General features: G+C 42.7%; 1 protein-coding gene across 7 annotated transcripts in view; it reads right to left on the bottom strand.

The window, feature by feature from the left end:
- Positions 1 to 25,306, bottom strand: part of PPM1H (protein phosphatase, Mg2+/Mn2+ dependent 1H) — a 303,642-nt gene that overhangs the window by 192,526 nt on the left and 85,810 nt on the right. For all 7 annotated transcript variants that reach the window (XM_086400233.1, XM_086400234.1, XM_086400239.1 and 4 more), the window contains exon 2: positions 8,044 to 8,209. In XM_086400233.1, the coding sequence (XP_086256359.1) occupies positions 8,044 to 8,209 (166 nt within the window). The remainder of the gene's footprint in view (positions 1 to 8,043; positions 8,210 to 25,306) is intronic.

Raw genomic sequence — 25,306 nt, 5'->3', positions numbered from 1 at the left:
TCACCTTGAATCTGTTCCTGCTCCAGGGATCCACTTTCAAGGACCAGCACCCAGTGGCTGAGACCTGGGGTCTCCCACTCTCCCTGTACCACACAATTTGTCACCATGTCACCACAACATACCTCTCATATCATCTCTTTTGAGCCCGTCCTTTGCTCTCATGTGTTCAACCACTAAGTCATGTCTGACTGTTTGCAACCCCATGGACTGCAGCATGCCAGGTTTCACTTCCTTCCTGGAGTTTGCTCAAATTAATGTCCAATGAGTTGGTCAAACTACCACACAATTGCACTCATCTCACATGCTAGTAAAGTAATGCTTAAAATTCTCCAAGCCAGACTTCAGCAATATGTGAACTGTGAACGTCCAGATGTTCAAGCTGGTTTTAGAAAAGGCAGAGGAACCAGAGATCAAATTGCCAACATCTGCTGGATCACTGAAAAAGCAAGAAAGTTCCAGAAGAAACATCTATTTCTGCTTTATTGACTATGCCGGAGCCTTTGACTGTGTGGATCACAATAAACTGTGGAAAATTCTGAAAGAGATGGGAATACTAGACCACTTAACCTGCCTCTTGAGAAACCTGTATGCAGGTCAGGAAGCAACAGTTAGAACTGAACATGGAACAACAGACTGGTTCCAAATAGGAAAAGGAGTACGTCAAGGCTGTATGTTGTCACCCTGCTTATTTAACTTATATGCAGAGTACATCATGAGAAACGCTGGGCTGGAAGAAGCACAGGTTGGAATCAAGATTGCTGGGAGAAATATCAATCACCTCAGATATGCAGATGACACCACCCTTATGGCAGAAAGTGAAGAGGAACTAAAGAGCCTCTTGATGAAAGTGAAAGTGGAGAGTGAAAAAGTTGGCTTAAAGCTCAACATTCAGAAAACTAAGATCATGGCATCTGGTCCCATCACTTCATGGGAAATAGATGGGGAAACAGTGGAAACAGTGGCTGACTTTATTTTTCTGGGCTCCAAAATCACTGCAGATGGTGACTGCAGCCATGAAATTAAAAGACGCTTACTCCTTGGAAGGAAAGTTATGACCAACCTGGATAGCATATTAAAAAGCAGACACATTACTTTGTCAACAAAGGTCCATCTAGTCAAGGCTATGGTTTTTTCAGTGGTCATGTGTGGATGTGAGAGTTGGACTGTGAAGAAAGCTGAGGACCGAAGATTTGTTGCTTTTGAACTGTGGTGTTGGAGAAGGCTCTTGAGAGTCCCTTGGACTGCAAGGAGATCCAACCAGTGCATCCTAAAGTAGATCAGTCCTGGGTGTTCATTGGTAGGATTGATGTTGAAGTTGAAACTCCAATACTTTGGCCACCTGATGCGAAGAGCTGACTCATTTGACAAGACCCTGGTGCTGGGAAAGATTGAGGGCAGGAGGAGAAGGGGACGACAGAGAATGAGATGGTTGGATGGCATCACCGACTCAATGGACATGGGTTTGGGTGAACTCTGGGAGTTGGTGATGGACAGGGAGGCCTGGCGTGCTGTGGTTCATGGAGTCACAAAGAGCTGGACACAACTGAGTGACTGAACTGAACTGAGTTGGTGATGCTATTAAACCATTTCATCCTCCACTGCCCGGTTGTCCTTTTGCTTTCAATCTTTCCCAGCATCAGGGTCTTTTCCAATGAGTCAGTTCTTTGTATCAGGTGGCCAAAGTATTGGAGTTTCAGCTTCAGCATCAATCCTTCCAATGAATATTCAGGGTATTCCCTTTAGGATTGACTGGTTTGATCTCCTTGTGGTCCAAAGGACTCTCAACTTCTCCAACACCACAGTTCAAAAGCACCAATTCTTCAGCACTCAGCCTTTTTTATGGTCCAACTCTCACATCCATACATGACTACTGGAAAAACCAGAGCTTTGACTATATGGAGCTTTTGTCGGCAAAGTGATATCTTTGTTTTTTAATATGCTGTCTAAATTAGCCATAACACAAGCTGGAATCAAGATTGCCAGGAGAAACATCAATAACCTCAGATACGCAGATGACACCACCCTTATGGCAGAAAGTGAAGAGGAACTAAAAAGCCTCTTGATGAAAGTGAAAGAGGAGAGTGAAAAAGTTGGCTTAAAGCTCAATATTCAGAAAATGAAGATCATGGCATCCGGTCCCATCACTTCATGGGAAATAGATGGGGAAACAGTGGAAACTGTCAGACTTTATTTTTTGGGGCTCCAAAATCACTGCAGATGGTGATTGCAGCCATGAAATTAAAAGACGCTTACTCCTTGGAAGGAAAGTTATGACCAACCTAGATAGCATATTCAAAGGCAGAGCCATTACTTTGGCAACAAAGGTCCGTCTAGTCAAGGCTATGGTTTTTCCTGTGGTCATGTATGGATGTGAGAGTTGGACTGTGAAGAAGGCTGAGCACCGAAGAATTGATGCTTTTGAACTGTGGTGTTGGAGAAGACTCTTGAGAATCCCTTGGACTGCAAGGAGATCCAACCAGTCCTTTCTGAAGGAGATCAGCCCTGGGATTTCTTTGGAAGGAATGATGCTGAAGCTGAAACTCCAGTACTTTGGCCACCTCATGTGAAGAGTTGACTCACTGGAAAAGACTCTGATGCTGGGAGGGATTGGGGGCAGGAGGTGAAGGGGACGACAGAGGATGAGATGGCTCAATGGCATCACTGACTCGATGGACGTGAGTCTGGGTGAACTCCGGGAGTTGGTGATGGGCCGGGAGGTCTGGCATGCTGCGATTCATGGGGTCGCAAAGAGTCGGACACGACTGAGCAACTGAACTGAACTGAACTTCCTTCCAAGTAGCAAGTGCCTTTTAATTTCATGGATGCAGTCACTATCTGCAGTGATTTTGGAGCCCAAGAAAATAAAATCTGTCACTGTTTCCACTTTTTCTCCTATTTGCCATGAAGTGATGGGACCGGATGCCATGATCTTAGTTTTTTGAATGTTGAGTTTTAAGGCAGTTTTTTCACTCTCCTCTTTCACTGCCATTAAGAGCTCTTTAGTTTCTCTTCACTTTCTGCCATTAAAGTGGCCGGTGAAGTTCAGTTGCTCAGCCGTGTCTGCCTCTTTGCGACCCCATGGACTGCAGCACACCAGGCTTCCCTGTCCATCAACAACTCCAGGAGCTTACTCAAACTCATGTCCATTGAGTCGGTGATGCCATCCAACCATCTCATCCTCTGTCATCCCCTTCTCCCTCCTTCAATCTTTCCCAGCATCAGGGTCTTTTCCAGTGAGTTAGTTCTTCACATTAGTGGCCAAATTATTGGAGTTTCAGTTTCAGCATTAGTCCTTCCAATGAATATTCAGGACCGATTTCCTTTAGGATGGACTGGTTGGATCTCCTTGCAGTCCAAGGGACCCTCAAGAGTCTTCCTCAACACCACAGTTCAAAAGCGTCAATTTTTTGGAGCTTAGCTTTCTTTATAGTCCCACTCTCACATCTATACTTGACTACTGGAAAAAACCATGACTTTGACTAGATGGACCTTTGTTGGCAAAGTAATGTCTCTGCTTTTTAATATGCTGTCAAGGTTAGAGTGGTATCATCTGCATATCTGAGGTTGTTGATATTTCTCCCAGCAATCTTGATTCCAGCTTGTGATTCATCCAGCCCGGCATTTCACATGATGTACTCTGCATATAAGTTAAATAAACAGGGTGACAATATGCAGCCTTTTTCATATTCCTTTCCCAATTTTGAACCGTTCAAAATTGTTGTTTCACGTCCATTGTCCACATCTGGTTCTAATTGTTGCTTCTTGACGCCTTTGCTCTTACACTGCTTTATTTGGAGCTTCATCATTTCTCATTCAGATTTCTGCATGAGCCAGACTTCTAAGTGTCCCAGCTTCTAGGCGTGCTCCCCTAGTCCTTTCAAGTCAGCCTCCCCACTATCATGAGTCTGTTACACCCTGGTCTAAAGTCATTCTTTAGAAGTCCAGTTTTTCAGGGCACTGAGTGACTCTCAGCTGTGAACGCTGCTCACTGCTCTGGTCTTATACCCCTCCAAGCAACTACACTTGCCCCCGACACAGAAAGCCATGCCCCACTGCTCCCACGCCAGCCTAGCTCTGCACATGCTCACTCCCTCCATCAGGAGCTCCCCTTTCTCTTATGTGCTTGGTTAATTCCTATTCAATTTTCAGCACAACAGGGCAAATATCACTTCTTCAGGAAGGCTTCCTCTCCTGTCTCCGCATCTCTACTCAAGGAGGGCAGGGACTGTCCTGAATCCATCTCCTCAGTCCCAAGGTCCCAGTGTGTGGACTCAGAGCTCAGCACACATTTACTGAGTGAAGGATGAGAATCACAGGGGGAAGGCGGAGACCTAGCTCACTTGTGTTCTGCAGATGCTTTCTCGCATTGAGCCCTGTACTGTCACTGCCCTTTCCTCGGTGCCACCATATATGAGTCATGGGATGTCTTCAGATAGAAAAAACCACTAGCCTGTTCTAAGCAGTGTATTTAGTGACCTCTGCTAGCAAACTGTTCATTCAGCATAGCAGCCAAAGTCCTGATAACAGCCCTGAGGTCCTACCAGACTGCCTCTCTCCCCTATTAGCTTTCTGACAGTGTTGCTTACAACCCAATTTTTTTTTTGGTCATGCTATGTGACATCTTCCCTGACCAGGGATTAAACCCGAGCCCCCTGCAGTGGAAGTGCACAGTCCGAACCACTGGACTGCCAGGGAAGTCCATTGTCTGTAATCCAGGCTCTGCTATGTCTGTTCCAGCTGCATGGGCTCCTAGCTGATCCCTGAGAATGGCAGGCCTGGTCCTGCCTCAGATCTTGCAGCTGCCGAGGGTTGTCAGGATGCTCTTCCTCCCAAAAGCTGTGCTCTCAGGTCTTTGCCCCAGCGTCACCCCTGACACCTCCTTTGACCACCCCTGCACCTCACACTTCCTATTATTCCCGCTTCCCTACTTTGTTTTCTCCAGAGTGCTTATCTGCCCATGCTATGTGTTTTGTTTGCCTCCCTTAAAGAACACAAGCTCCCTGTAGGGAGGGACTGTCCTCTGTTTATTTCCTGCTGAATCCTCAGCATCCAGTTCCTACAACACAGCCCATGCTCACGAGTCATCTGGCACACGAGACTACGCTCTTCAAGGTTTTAGAAAGAGCACAAACATCAACAACGAAAACAGACAACCGAATTCTAACATGGGCAAAGGACGTGAACAGACCTTTCAGAAGATGTATGTGGCCAGTAAGAAGTACATGAAAAGATGCTCAACATCACTAACCATGGGAAATATATACCTACAAATGAGATAGCACTTTGCACTCATTAGGGTAGCTATTATTTCAGAAAAACAGAATTTAACAAGTGTTGGCAAAAATGTAGAGAAATTGGAACCCTTGTGCACTGCTGGTGGGAAGGTCAAATGGTGTAGCTGCTGTGGCAAACAGTATGGTAGCTCCTGAAACTACTGACCAGAACCACCATATCACTCAGCAATTCCACTCTGGGTATATATCCAAGAGAATCAAAAGCAGGGACTCAAACAGGTACTGAACACCCACGTTCACAGCAGCAACGTTCATAATAGACAAAAGATGACAGCAACGGTCCCTCGATGATGAAGACATAAACAAAATGGCATGTATACATACAAGAGAATATTATTCAGCCTCAAAAAGGAATAAGATTATGACACATTCTACAACACGAACGATCTCTGAGGACATTATGATAAGTGAATATGACAACTACAAAAAGACAAAAATTGTATGATTCCACTTATAGGAGGTATTTGGAGTAGCCAAATTCACAGGGACAGGAAATAGAATGGTAGTTGCCAGGGACCGGAGGGGGTGGAGGGGAAAGGGAGAAAGGAATGGGGAGTTAGTATTTAGTGGGGACAGTTTCAGTTTGGGATGATGGAAAGGTTTAGGAGATGGATGATACCGATGGTTGTACAGCAATATGAATGTATTTGATGCCACTGAACTGTACACTTAAAAATGGTTAAAATGGTAAGCTTTATGTGTATTTTTCCACAATTAAAAAAAAAAAAAGGCAACACAGCTCTTGCCTTGAACTCTAATAAGAAGCCTAATATACAGCGCAGATAGACGTGAAGCCGCTGTGGCTAAGGCAGGAATACAGGCTGAGATGTGCCTGCTTTTCACTGCATATCCTTGCTGCCTCCCAGAGGAGCATGGACCCCACATGAACCATCACGAAGGAGTGTCCTGGCTCCATTCTAAAGTGCTTATGTGCTGGTTTCACTGTTCTTAAGGAAAGGAAGTTAAATAGTTACTCCTGGCTCCACTTCTAGGAGGAACTTAGCAACAAGGAAATATGCGATCATCAACTGGCTTGCAGCCAGATGTCAACACTGTCTTATTTTTACAGAAGTCACTTTATATCCCAGTGGCAGAGAGGAATTGCCGGGGGAAAGAGCAACATTAAGTCACTGGCACCCATATCCAATTATCATTAATGTCTCACATTTTCTGAGCCCTTTTCCATAATAATTCAATCCTCAAAAATAATTCCATCAAGAAGGTATGGAAAAAATTGTGTGATTTCCAATTTAAAAATGAATGAAAATTCAGTGGGCATTATTCATAGAGGATTACAGAAATGGAACTGACTTTAGGATAATAATCGCTAACATCAATCAAGGATTTATTAATGATGACACCAGCTCAGGACTTTGCATGGACTGTTGGATTTCATACTTCTAACTAGCCTCTCCTGGGAGAAGGCAATGGCACCTCACTCCAGTACTCTTGCCTGGAAAATCCCATGGATGGAGAAGCCTGGTAGGCTGCGGTCCATGGGGTCGCTAAGAGTCGGACACGACTGAGCGACTTCACTTTCACTTTTCACTTTCATGCATTGGAGAAGGAAATGGCAACCCACTCCAGTGTTCTTGCCTGGAGAATCCCAGGGGATGGGGACCCTGGTGGGCTGCCGTCTATGGGGTCACACATGGACAGAGGGGTCTGGTGGCTACAGTCCATGGGGTCAGAAAGAACTGGACAGGACTGAGCACACACACATTGTTAAACTGAATAGCTTTACGCAACAGACTGCTTTGAACTGTCTTACTCTAGAGCGCATGCACTTAACCACTATTATTTTGTCCTGCTCATCTGGGTCCCCGACTCTTCCTTTTTGGGAGAGGCCTAATCAGTGCTTCCTTCTGCCTTGAAACAAGTACAACTGATGAGTCTCCATAGGTCACTGTGTTTTTTAACCCTAAGCTGAACTAATGCTAACAAAATAAAAATAAATGAGTACCCTTCTTAGTCACTAAGCATAAATGCAACAAGACAATATCACTTCAACTAAGGACAGGTTCCTAGATCCTTTACAATCCTATAAAACTTTACAAACAAAAATATCCTCAAGATCATTAGAACAAACAGTCCCATCTGGGTCATCCCGTTTCATGTCTCCTGATGGTGGACACAGTGCTGATTGTTCCCTATACTCTGCTAAGAGCTTCTTCAGAACTTTCCAAGGATGTCTGCTTTGGTCTCCGGAAACTGGAGAGAGGAGAAATGCTTTGTGGTCTGTCAGCAGGGCATTCAGTCTGGAGGGCCACCCTATAGGATGCAAGGGCTTTGGGCCAACTGAAACAAATATTAATTTGGAAGAGCATCAAGCACAGGCTCCAACTGTGCAACTCTAAGGGACACGTGAGGGGAGGACAGGGGCAGAGTCGTAGCTGGGCTGCAAGCTGACGGCTAGAGTTACTCCACACCTCCTGGGAGGCTTCTGAGGATGACCAACTTCACAAAAACCTGGAAGTGCTTCTTTAAAACCATCTACCGCTACACATACTAATTCTTGCAACAAAACTCCTATGATGTGGGCATTTTCTCTAAGTGCTGAGAACTTAAACACCAGCTTTTCTGAACCCCATGTATCACCTTTGCTGTGAGTGTGATGCCCCGAGCCCAGACCCACCACTCTACAAACACTGGGCCGTGGCTTTTCTCTTTTCCATTCTGAACATTCCACAGTGGGGCCAGAGTGTGTGGGTTCTTCTCACCCGAGAGTGGGGGTGAAGGAAAGTCTTACCGAGTTCTCCTTCAGCTGCAGCCCCTCCCCGTTGGGAAGCGAGGACCGTCTCTTAGCTGAGTTCCTGTTTGGGGTTGAGGTAATGGCCCCTGCTTTCTTCTTCACAGTGAGCACCTCACAGCTGGCTTGGTCTTCATTGTGTGTGCTCTTCCCAGCGTTGATGACCCTGGAGGAGAAGCCAGAAAAGCCGATCAGACTAACGCCCTATGTCATAGCTTGGTGGAGTGAATAGACTTTTCAGTGGACTTATATAAGCACATGTTAAAACATTTGATGAAGCATTGTTCAGAGCTCAGTTCACCTTTCCAGGTGTCTGATAACTGTGATCAACCCCACTAATCCATTTCTAGTCAAAACACACGAGATAATCAGTCTTCTGCCAATTACACTGAAGATAGATGTCTGGCTCAGGGAATTCCGCTGCATTTTTCCAAGTGATAAAGAGCAAAAACCTCCACCAATCTTATCAAAGAACAAAGCAGTAATTTACAGCACACTATAAAATCCTAGGGAACAAAGAAGTATATTTCATGACCACTTTCACTTTACACACAGAGAAGTGAATGGATCAAAGGTTTATTCTTTTAAACTTATCTTCTCTCCTTTATCTTTTCTCCAGTAGAATAACACTCCTTACATGGCATCATCACAATGGACTGCAGGGCACGCTGATTTGTACATGTGGCCTTATGATCTCATGGCATGTTGATACTACTTTGATCTAATTACTAATGTTTTGAGCATAGGAATGCTTCAGAAAAACATGCTACATCATTTATAAAGCTTTTTTGTGTATCAGGTGCCTGCAGACTGAACTCTTGGGTTTCAGCACCATTTTCTTATTAAGTAATGAAGCAGCAGCTAAAATAGTTTTCCCGAAAGAGAGATCTCCTTGATTTGCCATTGCTGTGTTTTCTTTACAAAACTTCAACAGTGTCACAGTACATGGCAGAGTGAGGGTGGAGGATAAGGACTCAGTGGCAAAAAAAGAAAGATGCTTTTGTTTTAATAAGGTAAGATAGATGGAAATCCACTCTGAAAGTGTGGTGTATACATCACTCTATTAGTCTTGTACTCCCTCCTAACGATTAATTAGAGGATGGTTGTTTTCAAACACCTTTTATTAAACAGTTTTACATTCTGAAAGAATTATTAACTCAGAGTAAACTGCAAAAATGGTATACAGTCTCAAGCACTCTTCACCCAACTTACCCCAAAGCAACATTTTCCATCACTCAAGAACAACATCAAAAGGAGCAACTGATTCTGATCCAGCACTGTCAGCCAGACTGCAGAGCTTATTCAAATGTCACCATTTTTTTTATATCAAATGGCTTTCAGTATTGAAAACTGTAAGCCAACACATACATGCTACAGTCAAACAGCAAACAGAGAGCAAATTGAGATGTGAGAACTGTACGACCTCAGGGAGTGTGTTTTGAGCAGTTTTCTACCAAACCCTGGAATTCTATGGAGGTGTTTCAGGTGTTTTCACATTTACTTTAAATTTATTTTTTAAAGGTATAAGCATTTTGGGGAAAAAATGCAATAATTTAAAAGTTCATTCCCATCTCTTACATGTAAACAAATATACGCTAGTCTACATATTTTGGGCAGCTTTGGCATAATAAATAAGCCTTCTATCTTTTCTCTTCAACTGACTGATACCACTAGATTGGAAGGAGATCTTTTTTTTTTTAAACGACCATTTGCAATTACTTATCTGTATGTTAAAGGGAAACAATCATAAAAGTCATCTATTATCTCTATTTCAAATTTCTATTCATTGAAACTGCTTCATCATTCTTACTGAGTTTAGTATAAATTTCAACTGAAGTATATTTTTATAAACAAAAGCCTTTTATCCTCATTTTACACATGACAGTTTTGTGTAGGATTTTTTTTTAAAGTAGATTGTTGCTTATTGAGTTTGAAAATCCTTGTCCTTAGTGGGGTGGGAACAGTCCTGTGCAAGGAGGTGGGATCCCTGCTGATCTCTATGAGGTCAAATTTGCCTCCGATGTTTATCACACCCTCTCAAGGAAGAAGGGAGAAAGAGTTCAAGGTCTAGTGTTTGGTCCCACCTTCACTCTCTCCTGTGAGCAGGGGGAAATCTTCATACCGTTTCAGAATACAATGCAATTCTTAAAGACACAGGCTACCTGCATAAGACTATTAGTACCACTATGCTTACTGCCCAAGCTAAGTAAGTTACTCCAGGTGCCATAGCCAGGAAGTACGGCAGCTGGAATTCAGTCAGGCCTCCCTTGACCCCCAGCCCAACTTGGGGGTGTGTGTGTGTGCTTAGTCACTCAGTCATAGTCCGATTTCTTATGGAAAATCTGAACAACTTTTTTGGCCAACCCAATACACAGAGCTTTGCATCAATCTGTGGCAGGCCCTGCTAGACTGTGTGAGGAAGCAGAGAATAGCAGATCAGGTGAGCTTGGGTCCAGGCTTGAGAGAAAGGGGATTCTCTTCCTGCTTCTAAGGCTACTGGAGAAAGCACCCAGAGGAAGGATAAAGAATGGATGGCTCCGATCTGTTTGTCTCTAGCGCAGCCCATGTTTCGTCCAGAGGTTTGCCACCGGAGCTCCTAATACATGCATTTAACTGGAGTATTCCTTTCACATAGATTTTTTGAGAAACAAACCAGGCAGAGGAAGGACATTCAAAATACCACCTGCCTCCTCTCAGTCAGTGATAGTGACTCCCAAGCAACATGTGTGGCGTGGATGGTGACATTACACCCCCATGGTCACCCACAAGCATCTTTCCCAGGGAAAGCTGAAGGTGGAGGTGCAGCTGGGAAAACAAGTCCATGACCATCGTCCCCTCCATACTGTCCTCTGACCAAAATCCGAGCTTCTATTTCTGGAACTTGGCATCACCCTGACCATTGGCACCTAAACTTATGCTTTAGTTGGGTTTTTTCCCCCAACAAAAAAAAGCATCGCTGATCTCCAATAGCTCATGCCAGGCTGACTCATCTGCCACTGCTCTTTTCCAACAATCAACAAAGCTACTATAATTACACAAATCATGAATCACTGTCCCCTGGAGGTGCAGTGTCTCCCATCTTTCTTAGTGGATATTAAACTCCAAAGTTGACCTAACTTCAGCAAGAGACTCTAGAAACTTTATGCATGAGAAACCCAGGGACAGGGAAGATTGTAACTTACACAAGGTCACAAGAGCTAAATACAGCAGAGCTGTGGACACTCTTCTGAGTTCCAGCTCTTTCTCCTTCAGCTCTTGGCTGTTTTATTTTCCTATTGTGTGCCTATTCTTATCAGCACTTGGTTGCAAGGGCTGTCCTGCAATGACTCATCACAGCCGGGGAACCGTGAAGAACAATCGAGGGTGGACTTCCTCTGCCATTTCACGTGAATACAGCTTGTGAATGACACTGATGAAATATTAGAAAGGTCAACCTAGAGAGAAGACAGCAGCCCCAACCCTGGAAGCCTATTCAGTCAGATATCTGATTATTACTCAGATGATAAAGTCATATTAATTTAAAGCCACTGCCTTTTTAAAACATACAGCTGGATCCCCTGGTGGTCCAGTGGTTAAGAGTCTGCCTGCCCATGCAGGGGACATGGGTGCGATCCCTGATCCATGAAGATTTTACAAGCCACAGGGCAACTAAGCCCATCCATCACAACTAATGGGGCTCTGCTCTAGAGCCTGGGAGCCACAACTATGGGGCCCATGGGCCGTAACTACTGAAGCCTGTTTGCCTAGAGCCTGTGCTCTGCAACAAAGACCCATAGCAGTCAAAAGAAATAAAATTAAAACACACACACACATACAACTGTTATCTCATATTTCATATTATTTTAAATTCCTGACTCTACAGCTTTAGTAGAAAGACCTGATTCTTATCAATTAACTTTGGCTTTAAAAAGCTTGATCTCTATCAACTTACATATTTCATTTTGTTCTTCAAAGGCCAATGCTTTGTTTACTAAATTTAAATAAAACCTCCAATTCCTCTAAAAGTAAATTGAGAAAAACTTTCCTGAGTTGAGACGTATCATGCCGTCAATAGATTCAACAGTATTTTTTATGTGAGTAGCTATATTAGTAGCTACATTCTCTTCTTGTCCTAGGCTCCAGGAAAAAGTCAGAACTATCTTGAGATCACCCAGAATGACTTTGAGATAGGCTTTCTTTATCTAAGCAGTACTCACCCATGATACCTATTTTGAGGATCTCAAAAAAAATGTTGCTGGGCCATGAATCATCTCTTTGGTGTCATTGTTTTCCAATTGCCTACAAAGGGGGAAAACATCTTCCCTGAAATTAAACTGGAGGTAATAAAGCACAATGGTTAAGACCATGGGCTATCCCCCCAGAACACAGCACACAGCAGGTGCTCAACAAGCATCTGTTGAAAGAATGAATGCAGAACTCAACTCTGCCTACTCCCTAGATGTGGAGCAATAATAGTATCTTACATTTGTTGAGAATTAATTATGTGCCAAGGACTGCTGTTAGCATTTGATTAGCACATGTAGTGATTAACTCATGGAATCCTCTTGTGGACTGAGTTGGCCACCACTGCTCTAAAGTCACAGCTACTGGACAGTGGAGTGCTTGGGCAAGTCGCTTAACTTCTGCAAACCTCGGTTTCTTAGCAGTACTTCTTGGGCTAAATTCTGGGAGTTACTAAAATATACATTCTGGGGAGAGGAGATATTAGTCATCTTAACTGAAGAACTGGGAAATTCTGAAGTCAGGACTAACATTCAAGGCGGAGAACTGTGAGAGGATGAAAGCAACTTTAGCTGCTATGTCTTCAATGTGGAAAGTTTACACTCTGTTTATTCTTCCCTTAGAAGATGAGGATATGCATGCCCTGGGAGACCCATGACAAAGTTAGAGTCATTCATGGATTGCATTAACCCATCAGTCTACCTTCAATGGGACCAAAACACCTAGATTTTTTTTCCCCTTGTAAAAACAGGTACATATGGAATTTTAAGGACTGGAAGTCCAAAATCCTCTGTGTGTATCAGACACAACTTGAAGCTATGACCTGAACACCAGGCATAGATGTGACTATGAGACCGTAGCAGTGGAAGACGATGTAAAAAGAACAAGTGATTCATTCTGTGCTGCTATCACACACTTGGAAAACCTGTTTTCCTTCTTTCTGTTTGTGAAATACTCTAGTCACAAATTAAAAAAAAAAAAATCAACTCCACCTAAATTTCAGCAGGTAAGTCCTGGTTTTAATGGCAACCATTCAATGATCAAGTTATCTGCCTTCCCATCTGCTCAAAACCTTGACCTTAAGGACATCCACTTAATAATATAACAGACACAACAGGTTCCTGTCACTAAATTCAGATGAGTAAATATTCTCAACTCTTCTCAAGAAGTGAGCCCCCGTCACAGAAGCCACTGGTCCACAGAAGTCACAATGGAACTGTTTTCAACAGGATTTACAAGGACAATCAAACCACAATGGGGAGTCACAGTTGGTATGTTTTCAGAGGATTCCCACGCATCATGGGTGTCAATTCATTCATTACCAACCTGTTCCCCTTGGGACCATGAGGTATTCAGCAGAGGCATCGCAGAGGCATCAACAGAGACAATGGTCAGAAAGGCCAAGTTCAAATTTGCTGTGTGCTCTCGGACACAGTAAGCTTACTTTCTGTCTCTAAAATGGGGATAATAACACTTACCTCCAATTATAGAAGAGACACTAAAACAAAATGCCCTAGCATGAAAAGTATTTAACAGTACCTGGCGCACAATGAGTACTCAATATTACTATTTAATAATAACATATCCAACACAAGCTAAGTGCTCTTGTGTTGGGCCCAGAGGACTTTATGCAGTTGTGTGAGTTTGAGGGGAAATTCTTCTTCCCTCTTCTTTCTGTCAGTGTCCCTCTGCCAGCCTCAAGGGCACAGAATCACCTCCAGGTCTCAGTAACTACATGTGGCATATGTATGACACTTCCTAGAACATGGGACCTTTCTTGAGCAAGGCTGCCTGCTCCTCTGAGCGCTTTCCTCAAAGTCCTGGTAATACTCAATCCATGCAATGTTCTGTACACAGGAAAGCACCCACGCAGTTAGTAGGGTGATGATTCTAAATTCCCATCCAGATCTGCCCACACACGCCATCTCTCCCCAGGCTCCCGGACTGAGACAGCCAGGTCCCAAGACCCACTGAATAGAGAATTTGGTTGGGTTTGATTTCTCTTTTTTTCGCTTGGTATTATGCTTTTGCTTTGTTTTTAAAGGAAATAAGAGCCTGAACCATTTAGGCTAAAAAGTTTACATGAAGTGTTAATATGGCTAACATGCAGTAATCACACTGGTTAAGAAGGGACAAGTGTTTTAAAAAGGCCATCAGGTGAATCGAGCTATTGCTGATTCATATACAACTGAGATGAGCAAAAGGCTGTAGGAGGAGGGGTGGGAAATCAATCATTGATGGGAGACGAAATATAGCAATCAATTACTAAAATTCTCTTTTCGAGGTAACCTCATAGGCAATGTTCCATGTGATTGTCTGAAATGGTTACTGACCACCCAGATTGGCTGGAACATAAGGACAACTTAATTCCTAGCTCCAAGGGCATTAATAACCTCTCATTCTTGGTTTACTAGAAAACCATGGCTCTGAGTAGGAATTTAAGCCTTTGATAATAGCCATCAGCAAAAACAGCCGGAACATCTATCAAGAATAATAGCTTCTCCCAGATGGTTTCAGTCACGTCCTGGAAGGAGGGACAACAGGAGGTCACACCAGTCCATGCAGTTAACAGCCAGTGTGTTACCAAAGAGGAGAAAGGATGGAAGGCAATGGAATTCTCTGTGGTGTTTGGCTTTCATGTTTTGGAAGGTGGCTAAGTACCAACAGGTGGGGGAGGCAGAGTAGCAAGAAGGCAGGATGAACCCAGGTGAGAAAAGAGCACATACACACCTTCTCCCATCACACATCTTACACCTCCTGGTTCCCATGTTCTGTTGGCAGCTAATGAAGGGAAGTGATCAATCAGGGTTGCTAATTGGGGTCTCAAGGGCCACATTCAGCCCACAGGTTGGGATTTTAATTTTTGCCCACAAGTTTCTTTTTAAGGTGAATTGTAGTTGCCATATTTTAAAATGGGGATGATTATATTAAAAATCTTTAATTTTCCCATTTTTCTTGAAAAATAATACATCAGGCTACACCTGTCACACTCTTGGATGACAACAATAAAGACAACAATCAACAACAACACCCTTGCTAGCTCACCCCAGATCTCACTCTGTCTGCTTCTGCCATTGTCAGCTGCCTGACCCCAAAGGCATTTGTTTCTGCAACCCTGCAACCAGATCTGTGTGACTTCATGAGTAAAATAAGAAAAGTATTAGACATGTAGTACATATAGACTGAAATAATTACTTTAAAATATTGTGAGGCCAAGAGGGATAAAGCAAGAAGACTAGGGCATGGTTTTCACACTCAGGGAGCCCACAGCCATCTGTAGAGTAGGGCCATCTTCCTATAAATAATTGATTTGTTCTGACTAGTACCATACCAAAAGGGTACGTCACAAAAGATCTGAAAATGCAGAGGAGGAGATGATTATGCAAAAGAAGAGTCATGGAAAGTGAGACAGCCGAGGTGGCACCTAAGCTCAGCCTTACTGAATAAAGGAGGGAATCAAGAGTCAGAGAAAAGGGACTTCCCTAGTGATTCAGTGGTTAAGACTTCATGCTTCCAATGCAGGGGGTGTGGGTTCAATCCTTGGTTGGAGAACTAAGATCCCACATGCCTTGTGGTGTGACCAAAAATGATAATAATAGAAATAAAGAGTCAGAAGAAAACCAAGGCAGGACTCTGCAGACATAGGAATAACCTCTGAAAACAGTGATATGAAAGAACTTTGTAAAGAGGAGTGGGTGTGACTTAAGTATGGGCTTGGTAAGGAGCTACATTAGAACTAGATCATGAAATTCTATTGGAGCTTCATCCCATAGAGCCTATGACCCATGGGAATAATCTAAATTTGTTTAAAAAAGGGGGGAAAAAAGCATTTAACTTATTTTAATTGGAGAATAAATACTTTACAATATTAAAGGGCTTGATATGATAAAAATTATTTAGGAAAATAACAGTAGCGGCCTGATGGAAGATGGATTACAGAGGATGAATGACAAAAGCATACAGCCCAGCTAGTGACATAACAGTCCAAGCGACGAAAAGGCCATGAATCAAGCTCTTGGTGCAAGGGAAAAGGAGGCTTCAGAGGAAGTGAAAAAACTGCAAATTCCTAGCTGAGACCTGCTGGATATGAGTAGTGGAGGATAGAGGGGCAAAGACGGTGCCCCTCTTTGTTCTTTGTTAAGTATTCACAGGCAGGATGAGCAAATGAGGTATTCTTGATTACGAAGGGAGATGAGAAGGTGAAACAAGGCTTGGGGTGGGGCATTCTGGAGGATAAGATAATGCAATTGGCTTTAGGTCAGTGAACAGGAAGTTCTTGGTAGCAAAAATTGCAAAGGCAGTGGTAGCCAACTTCAGCTTAACCAGGGGTTGGAAAACCATGGCTGTTGGGCAAAATTCAGGCAAAATTCACTGCTTATTTTTGTGTGGCTTCCAATATTTTTAAGGAGTCAGGAAAAAAAAATCAAAGAATATTATGACATCTAAAAATTATATGAAATTCAAATTTCCATGTCTATCAAGTTTTATTGAAACACTGCCATTTACACTTGTTGAAACACATACATTTACACATTGTCTATTGTGCCCCTTCAGGTACAATGCAGTTAGTAGTTTCCGCAGAGACAGTTTTCACAGACTGCCCACCAAGCCTACAGTATTTATTGTGTACACCTTTACAGAAAATGTGTGCTGACCCCTGAACTATTAGATTGAATGCTCTGAGAAAGTTTTTGTAGGTCAAAAATAGTACAGTACTGACAATTTCATATTACTACACATAATACGTAAGTGAAGCAGAGAGAGATGTAGGTTCGCATGGAACTGAATGTGCATCTTGGTGTTCTTTGTAACTTATCTTGAATATACCTTGCAGGCAGCTTTAGTGAAGGACAGGGAAGCCTGGTGTGCTGCAGTCCATGGGGGTCACCAAGAGTTAGACACGATTTAGCAACTGAACAACAATGAGCTTCTAGCTTCCTCACCAATGTAATTAGATAACTGAAGATTTATAAAACTTAGATCAAAAGAAGGTATGATATGTCCCAAAGATCTCCCTACATAAATAGCTATGTTTTTTCCTTCACACTGGCTGTTTAGAAATGAACTTTAAAAAATAAAAATAAAAAAAAAGAAATGAACTTTTAACACAGTAAAGGTAAAAATCAGAAAGCTGCCATTGGGTACTTCCTTTCAATTCTTCTCCAGGTCCTCTTGGCAAAACCACTGATGTCACCAAAGACCAACTTCTGCATTTAAATCAGGAAGTGAGTGTGTGCTCTGTCGGATGCTGGAGCAATTCCCACACAAGGCCACAGTGCGACTGGGGGGGGGGCCACATGAAACCAAAATAAAGGCTTGCCTAAAAATGATTTCCAGTTTGGAAGCTTTGTATAAAATAAAGCAGAAGAATACATTTTTTTGTGTGGGTTTTAGAACAATGCTACCTGCACATAGCTATTAGCTCCTGTTGGCAATTAAAGAAGAAAAAAAAAAAAAACACGTGCTTGAAGCCACTGCATTGCTCAAGATAAGGTTTTCTTTCTTTATTTGACCGGATATATCTGTACTATCAGCAATGTTAGAGAAATGTATTTTTCAGGACAAAGTGAAAGTCAATTTCAAACGTGCAACCCCAAAAAAAGCGAATTGTAAAAAAGCCCGGAACTAATGAAATGAAACCAAAAGATAAAAGTATGCTAATCTCAACAGACATCAAATAAAACACATACATTTTTAATCAGCAGTTTCCTCAAAAACTCCAGATACAATCTTGGCTTTTCCTTTGCCAAGGGATAAAGAAAGTTCTGGGCCATTGAGGGCTCTGATATTTTCCTTTTTAACCTCAAAGCAACACAAGAAGAACAATTGTGTACAGAAGAGGATTGTTTGGTGGTAAGGAGGATGAAACTCTCAGTGTTGGGAGTTCTGAGTTCCTGCTTTAGAAAAAAATCTTGTAAAATGTGCTCTGTCCTTCACTGGAGAGGTGAAGGCCACTCATCCTCATTCCTCAAATACGCTGGCTGTGCCCCTAAACACACAACAGAGCAGGAAACACTAGATGGGGGAGGGCAGAGAGGCAAGCAGGTTTCTGCTAGAAATTTTAGAGGAGCACAAGAGACTATGGACCCAGATTCCCAAGGTCTAAAGGCTGGGTCACACAGAAAGCACCTGCAGGGCTTTCAGTAAATTATTGATACTCCATCTCCCAGGGACAATGAGCAGTACTTTCCTCACAGGGTACTGGTCTGACTGTTGGAAAACAGAACTGTTTAAAGCATTTCCATCCAGCAACTGAGTGAATGCCTGGAACCCTAAACACTAGAGAGTTGTGCCATTATCCTCATTCTATTGGCTCCACCAATATCATCCAGAAAATGGTTCAGTTAAACATCCTAGATAAGCCACACTGGCATTTTCTCAGAGCCACTGAGCTTTTAAATGATGTATTGTGTTCACACAAGCCAATGCTCTTGTAATTAGTTGCACAACAGCCTATAAATACAACACAAGTATTGCAAGATGGGAATTGTGACATGTCACGCGGTTTCGGTATGCCAACAATTTCCCCCCCCCCCCCGGGCAAGCACAGTATTACTGAAAATGTACATTAAGAACAATAATTTCCCCCTCATTACTTCAGCCATTGTTTTTTAAAAAACACATTTATTTTAACTAAATATAACCTGCTTTGGAAAATCTTCACCCTTGTGAACCTTACAGAGAAAGTCTGATTTGTTTCCAGATTTGCACAGCAAGAGTCCTTTGAAAGCTGATCTTTATCTGATCCAACATTTCTACCTTTGTGCCAGTGTGTTGGGCTTCCCTGTGTAGCTCAGACGATAAAGAATCTGCCTGCAATGTAGGAGACTCGGGTTCAATCCCTGGGTCAGGAAGGGAATGGTTACCCAGTCTGATATTCTTGCCTGGACAATTTCATGGACAGAGGAGTCTGGTGGTCCAACATTTCTACCTTTGTGCCCAGATCCATGACAAAGTTCATTAACAGACCAAGGCTCCCTAATTTATAAGGAAAATAACATGCTTAGTTTAACCCTTGAGGCCCTCCAAGGGCCAGTCTGGGTTCTATTTTAGGAAAACTGATCTTTCCACCCTCAAAAAGCTAGAAAGTACCGTGAGACTGTGCGATGGCCTTGAAGGGGACAAACACACTGACGAATATGTCAACTGTTTAAAGCTGGATGCCCAATATCATCCTTAAACAAAAATGACAATGTTGGGCTCCCAACATTATTTTAATTCATTGAGGAATGCTTGCTGGTGTTGATTTTGGTTATGTTTTCCCCCCTCTCAAGTCATATGGCAGGGAGTAGGCACTCAATAAATGTTAGCTGAATGAACCAACTGAATATAACCAACCAAGTTATATTAGCTGAATATAACCAACCAAGTTATATTCTCCATAACATCCATGGGGGACATAAGCAATCAATGACTACTAAGGCTATTTGTTTCTTCAAGCCTAAAATATTTTTTATTGGGGTTTCCCATCAATTCACTTCAAGGAAGGTGAGCTGTTCCCAAGGAAAAAAATTATTTAGTAAGTGCTCGTGAGGGCAAAACATATAAAGTGAGCCCCAAACATCTCCGGCAGAAAAGTGGTTGATAAATGAGAGCCTGGTGTACCTCCAGGTAGAATCTTAATCTGAGCCCTATTGCTGGTCTCCCCTCATAACCAAGTGATTGCTGTGATGAGAAAAACAGCTTTCGTTCTTCTGAGTCACTGCCTAGGCATTTTTTAGTATGGTAACCCTGCCCACATTCAGAATGTGGAAATTCAGATGAGAACTTGAGCTTAGGATGTCCATCATAAGCTCTTACTTTACTTGTCCCAGGGCACGTTTGAAAATAACCACTTAGAGTTAAGCCCAAGAAAAGTTAGTACTTCCGCCCCAACCACTTTATGAGTATAGTCAGCCCTCCTTATCCATGGATGTGAAACCCGCAAATACCAGGAGCTGGCTGTATTCGTCGCAGGGCATCATTTTATGTCAGGGACATAAGCATCCCCAGGGCTTGGAATCCCTGGTGGGTCCTGGGAGCAAGCCCCGGGGATACCCAGGGATGACTGTCCTAGATGTTTGCTGCTGAGCTGGCATAGAGGACTCCCTCCACAGGCTCATCTCGCCCCCTCAATTTTAGACTCTGTAAGTTATAAGTCTTGTAACTGTACTTCCTTTGTAGGGGTGTATTGAAGCTCTGTCTTCCATCAAAATGACCCATGGTTTCACTTCCCCAAAATGGGAATTGGATATTGTGGGAGCCACGGCCACTCCTGTGTGAGTGGCTTGTGCCTCCTCCTTCAGCTCATCATGATCTGCATATTCTTAATTCGGCACACCAACACACCAACTCGGCTTCTCTGCTCACTCCCTCTGTTCACAGCCTACACCCAGGCGGCCGTGGCCCAGATGGCTGTGCAGGAGGGAAATTCCAGAGGCCCAAGGAGGAGCCAGAAGTAGCAGAAAAGCAATTTTGACACTATCTTTTTAAAGCTGCCTAGCAATAATTATTTACATCAGAAAGAAGGAATTCCCTTCACTGGAAACGTTCAAAAGCTGGCTGAGCACCTTTCAGGGGTACTCTGACGATCTCTGCTGGAATGGGGAGTTCTAAGACTTCCTTTTCCAACTGTTGAATCTGTATCTGTCCCTGTTCTGACCTCAAATTAATGAGAAATCTTCAACAACTTTTTGAGCCAAAATTAATTTATGATGGAATATGGTTTTACAGCTGTACTAAGATAACCCTCTGATACCTAGTAAAGTATATTTGACATATGGCAAGTCTCTATGCAAAAGGAATTTAACTCAAATTTCCTATCCCCATTAGCCCTTTAATGTAGGGATATGCAAATGAGCCTCAAAGGCTGCTGTGCCCTCCCATTTGGTTTTCCTTCCTACCAAGCTTGCTTTGGAGAAGGCAATGGCATCCCACTCCAGTACTCTTGCCTGGAAAATCCCATGGACAGAGGAGCCTGGTAGGCTGCAGTCCATGGGGTCGCTAAGAGTCAGACACTACTGAGCGACTTCACTTACACTTTTCACTTTCATGCGTTGGAGAAGGAAATGGCAACCCACTCCAGTATTCTTGCCTGGAGAATCTCAGGGACAGGGGACCCTGGTGGGCTGCCGTCTATGGGGTCGCACAGGGTCGGAAACGACTGAAGCGACTTAGCAGCAGCAGCAGCAAGCTTGCTTACTCTGGGAGATCTCTATTCCAAAGTCTTTCTTGCAGATCTAAACAGTAAGCACTGCCATATCCATATCTACATACAGATCTCTGGGGTGTCTGACCTGCATTTCTGAATACCTTCAGGATACCTGCATTTGCATCTTGCATACATCCAAGCTGCCTAAACCTGCACGCATTTGCTCTTTCTTTCTGCTGTCTACCTTTGTGTCAAATACCATCCTTCTGGTATCCCTGTCTTAGTGGACTAAGAATTCCAAAGAATGTTCCTGTCCTCCTAGCTTCTTATTCTCACCCACATCTAGTCCCTCACCCTCTGGGTGCCACAGCAGAAACCTCCTAACCCCAGTAAATACTGTAGAGTATGGTACGACTGATTGTTCTCAGCCATGATCATGGCCATGTCTCTCCCATGTTCCAAGTCCTTCAAATGAACTCTGAAGATTCACAGCAAAACGTAAACACCTTAGTCTGCCACACAAGGATCTTCATGATCTGGCCTCATCCATACCCTCAGCTTTCCCATCTGCTCTCCTCACATCTTATTCTCAGCCATAAAAGCCATGATATCATTTACAGAAAGCAGCGTTGCTGCACGCCACAATTTCTTCACACATGCCTTTTCCTCTACCTGGAATGATCTATCCTCCTTTTGTCTGATAAATGCCCATCCTCCCTGCCTACCTACAACACTCAGTTTAAGAACCACATCATCAGAACCACATCATCCTAAGGCTGCTTCACATGTACTTCTTTATTGAAGTTCTTAAACACTGCAACATAGCCATTAAGTAGTACAGTCATTACAATGTAGGAAATTACCAGACACTTGGGCTGGTTTCCTAGCTCTGCTGGTTGGGTGACTTGGGTAAGTTAATCGAGCTTCCTAAAGCTCAGTTTCTCTAGCTATAAAACTGGGCTACTGTGAGGACTGAGAGAATGAATAAATGTAAAGTACTTAGCAAAGCCCTGGCAGAGATATGTTTTACATGTCCAGACCTACTTTCTTCTGGACATTGTCTCTCCTTCCTATCCTCCTGCTCCCTCTCAGAGAATTGTTCCCTGGCCACACTTGACTGGTCTAGGGATGGCTACCTGACTTTGGGTGAGCCAATTATAATCCTTCCATGGAAAATGAAAGGAAAAAAGGTAGGGGTGAGAGAGGGAAGACTGACTAAGAGAGACAAAGAAGAAATGAAGCATTAGGTAAGAGTACAAATGAGAAATAAAGAGAATAAGTTTGGGTCCCTAGACTAATACTCCTTAGACCTAGCTATTTCCAAGACTTATTTATCCCTGCAATATTGGGGTAATCCCAACATCCTATAACAAATTCCCCTTGGGTGGCTGTCAATTGCTACTTAAGGAGTCAAAGAACAACCAACCCTTGTAATACTCACTTGTACAGTTATTACAGTAGTAATTTAGTACGATGAGGGAGGAGGTGGAGTCTTCCTTGATGCTGATGTTACAATCTCAGAGACTAGTGTAGTGCCTGATATACAGCAGGTAGTCAAACAGCTAGAATGAAATGTTGGTTGACATCAGGGAAGAAAAAGTAACTAAGTGTTAAAATTCTTATCACAAGCTCAAGAATCTCTAGATACCTATCCTAAACAGTAAAAGAGAAACTAAAAAAAAATTAAAATAAGTAACAGCAAAAACTTTACAGTTATGACCAAAAAGAGACCCTGAGATACAATTCTGAGGGCCTCTCTAGTCAGGTATATTCAATCCCTGAAGATTTTTAACTTGTTATCAATTGAGCTAACCAAAGTTTATTGGGAAGACTCTTTTTAAAGCTTCATTTCATGAATAAATGCTAAACTAATGTAGAGAGCTATTCGTGACATTTACCATCAGGACACAGTAGGATCTTCAATTATTAGAAATTTAACAAATGAGAACTAACTGCCACTCCCAGCTATGACCCTGAGAAACGGAAGGACTTACATAAGTCTCAGAAATTGTTGGAAATTCCACAGATTTGAAATGAGGTAACTGTTTACCTTCCTTACTGCATTTCAATCTAGAGATTAAAATAGATCTCATTGTTGCAGAATCCTGGCTATAGTAAGAAACAGGCTCCAAATGGCTGAGAATGAATTTTAATAGCGGAACCAGGGGCATGAGAGGAAATCAGGAGGAAGAATTTTTCTTCATAAAAAGAGCCATGAGGGTAATTTTCATTTCATTACCTTCTAAATTGCATATTTTTATAAGCTCGTTGCAACGTATCCTTTCTGCATTGACATGAAATATGAATTAATTAGTAAATAATAAAAGCAATACACAATTCTCACATCCTACATTTTCAAAATACTTTCTAACTTATTACTGCATTCCTAAAGGGCTATAATTAAAAGTTTGTGGGCCCTCCCTCGTGGTCCAGTGGTTAAGAACTCTGCCTTGCAATGCAGGGAAGGTGGATCTGATCCCTGGTTGGGGAACTAAGATCCCACATGCCGCAGAGCAACGATCCAGAAGCCGCAACTAAGACTCAAAGCAGCCAAATTAAAAAAAAAGTTTGTGAATAAGATGACTGACTCAATACACATTTTGACCAAAACAACATCAGTTCCATTTACAGGCTTACCTGGAAATTTTACTAAACCTTAAAGCACAATACTAAATGACAACAAATACAATTTATGACACTTCTCATGGAAAAGTATCATTCTTTCCATTTAGAAATCCAATATCAGTTGTTTATAATGATTTTCAAACTGTTGTATGCCTACAAGTCACCTGGAGAACTTCCAAAAACGTGGGTTCCACACCAAGAGATTCTCACTCAATAGATGTAAGGTAGGATCACGAAAAGTTCCCAAGTGGGGGTGACAGTTCTGGTTTATTAATGACATTGAGTAACTGGACTAGATAAAACACAGTCCGTTTGAGTTGGCCAGGGACTAGAGTTCCCTCCAATGAGCGAATGAGGCACCCTCAGCCTTATGCCACTAAGCTAAAGAATAGCATGTGATACAACCCTGCTTTTATAACAGAGCCAGACACGACTGAAGCGACTTAGAAGAAGAAGAAGAAGAAGAAGAAGAAGAAGTAGTAGTAGTAGCAGTAGTAGTAGTGCTAGTCGGAGAAGGCAATGGCGACCCACTCCAGTACTCTTGCCTGGAAAATCCCATGGATGGAGGAGCCTGGTGGGCTGCTGTCTATGGGGTTGTACAGAGTCGGCCACGACTGAAGGGACTTAGCAGCAGTAGCAGCAGCAGCAGTGCTGGTTAGTACTGCTAGAGTCAGAAGCACCAGAAGCTTCTAGAGACAGAAAGGAGGAACCCAGTAAGGCGTGAAATTACGATGGCAGGAACATGAATTTAGGAGTGGGAGGGGGGTGTCAGTCACTATGAGTGGCAGGAGCTTGGCTAGGGCAGTGGGACTCTCCATGAAGGAGATGAGAATGAGTCCTGGGAGGGCTCTATGGGGTCACTAGCTGCAGAGGAAGAGAGTTTGAATAGCAGTGGTTGCCAGTCTACCACACTTGAGATTCATTCATGTTGGCAACAAAAAAGAAACGGGAAAAAGGGATAGCAGGATGGACAGGCAAGACACAGGAATTTTGTTTCCAATGGTGGAAGTGGCTGCAAAACAAAGGGGTGGAGGCCACGCTGACTGTTTAGCATATCCAGCCTGGGAGGTCAATTACCATCTGGGACAACTATTCAACTAGCAAAGATAATTATACACTGTCTATATTCCAAATTAATAACTACAACACACTTTCTGCTACTAAGAAAAACGAGTACTGTAACATTTGTCAAAACTTTATAATTTAATTGTATTATTATCTCTTTTGAGCCTCCCAATAATAAGATAGATAGGAGAGGTGTTATATGTCCCATTTTATAAAAATTGA

The sequence above is a fragment of the Bos grunniens genome, chromosome 5, assembly GCF_055505025.1.
Source record: "Bos grunniens cultivar Pamir isolate PY7600 chromosome 5, Bosgru_T2T1.0, whole genome shotgun sequence".
NCBI classification, from domain to species: Eukaryota; Metazoa; Chordata; class Mammalia; order Artiodactyla; family Bovidae; genus Bos; species Bos grunniens.
Note: the sequence above shows the minus strand (reverse complement) of the source record. Positions and strands in the feature narration are given on the sequence as shown.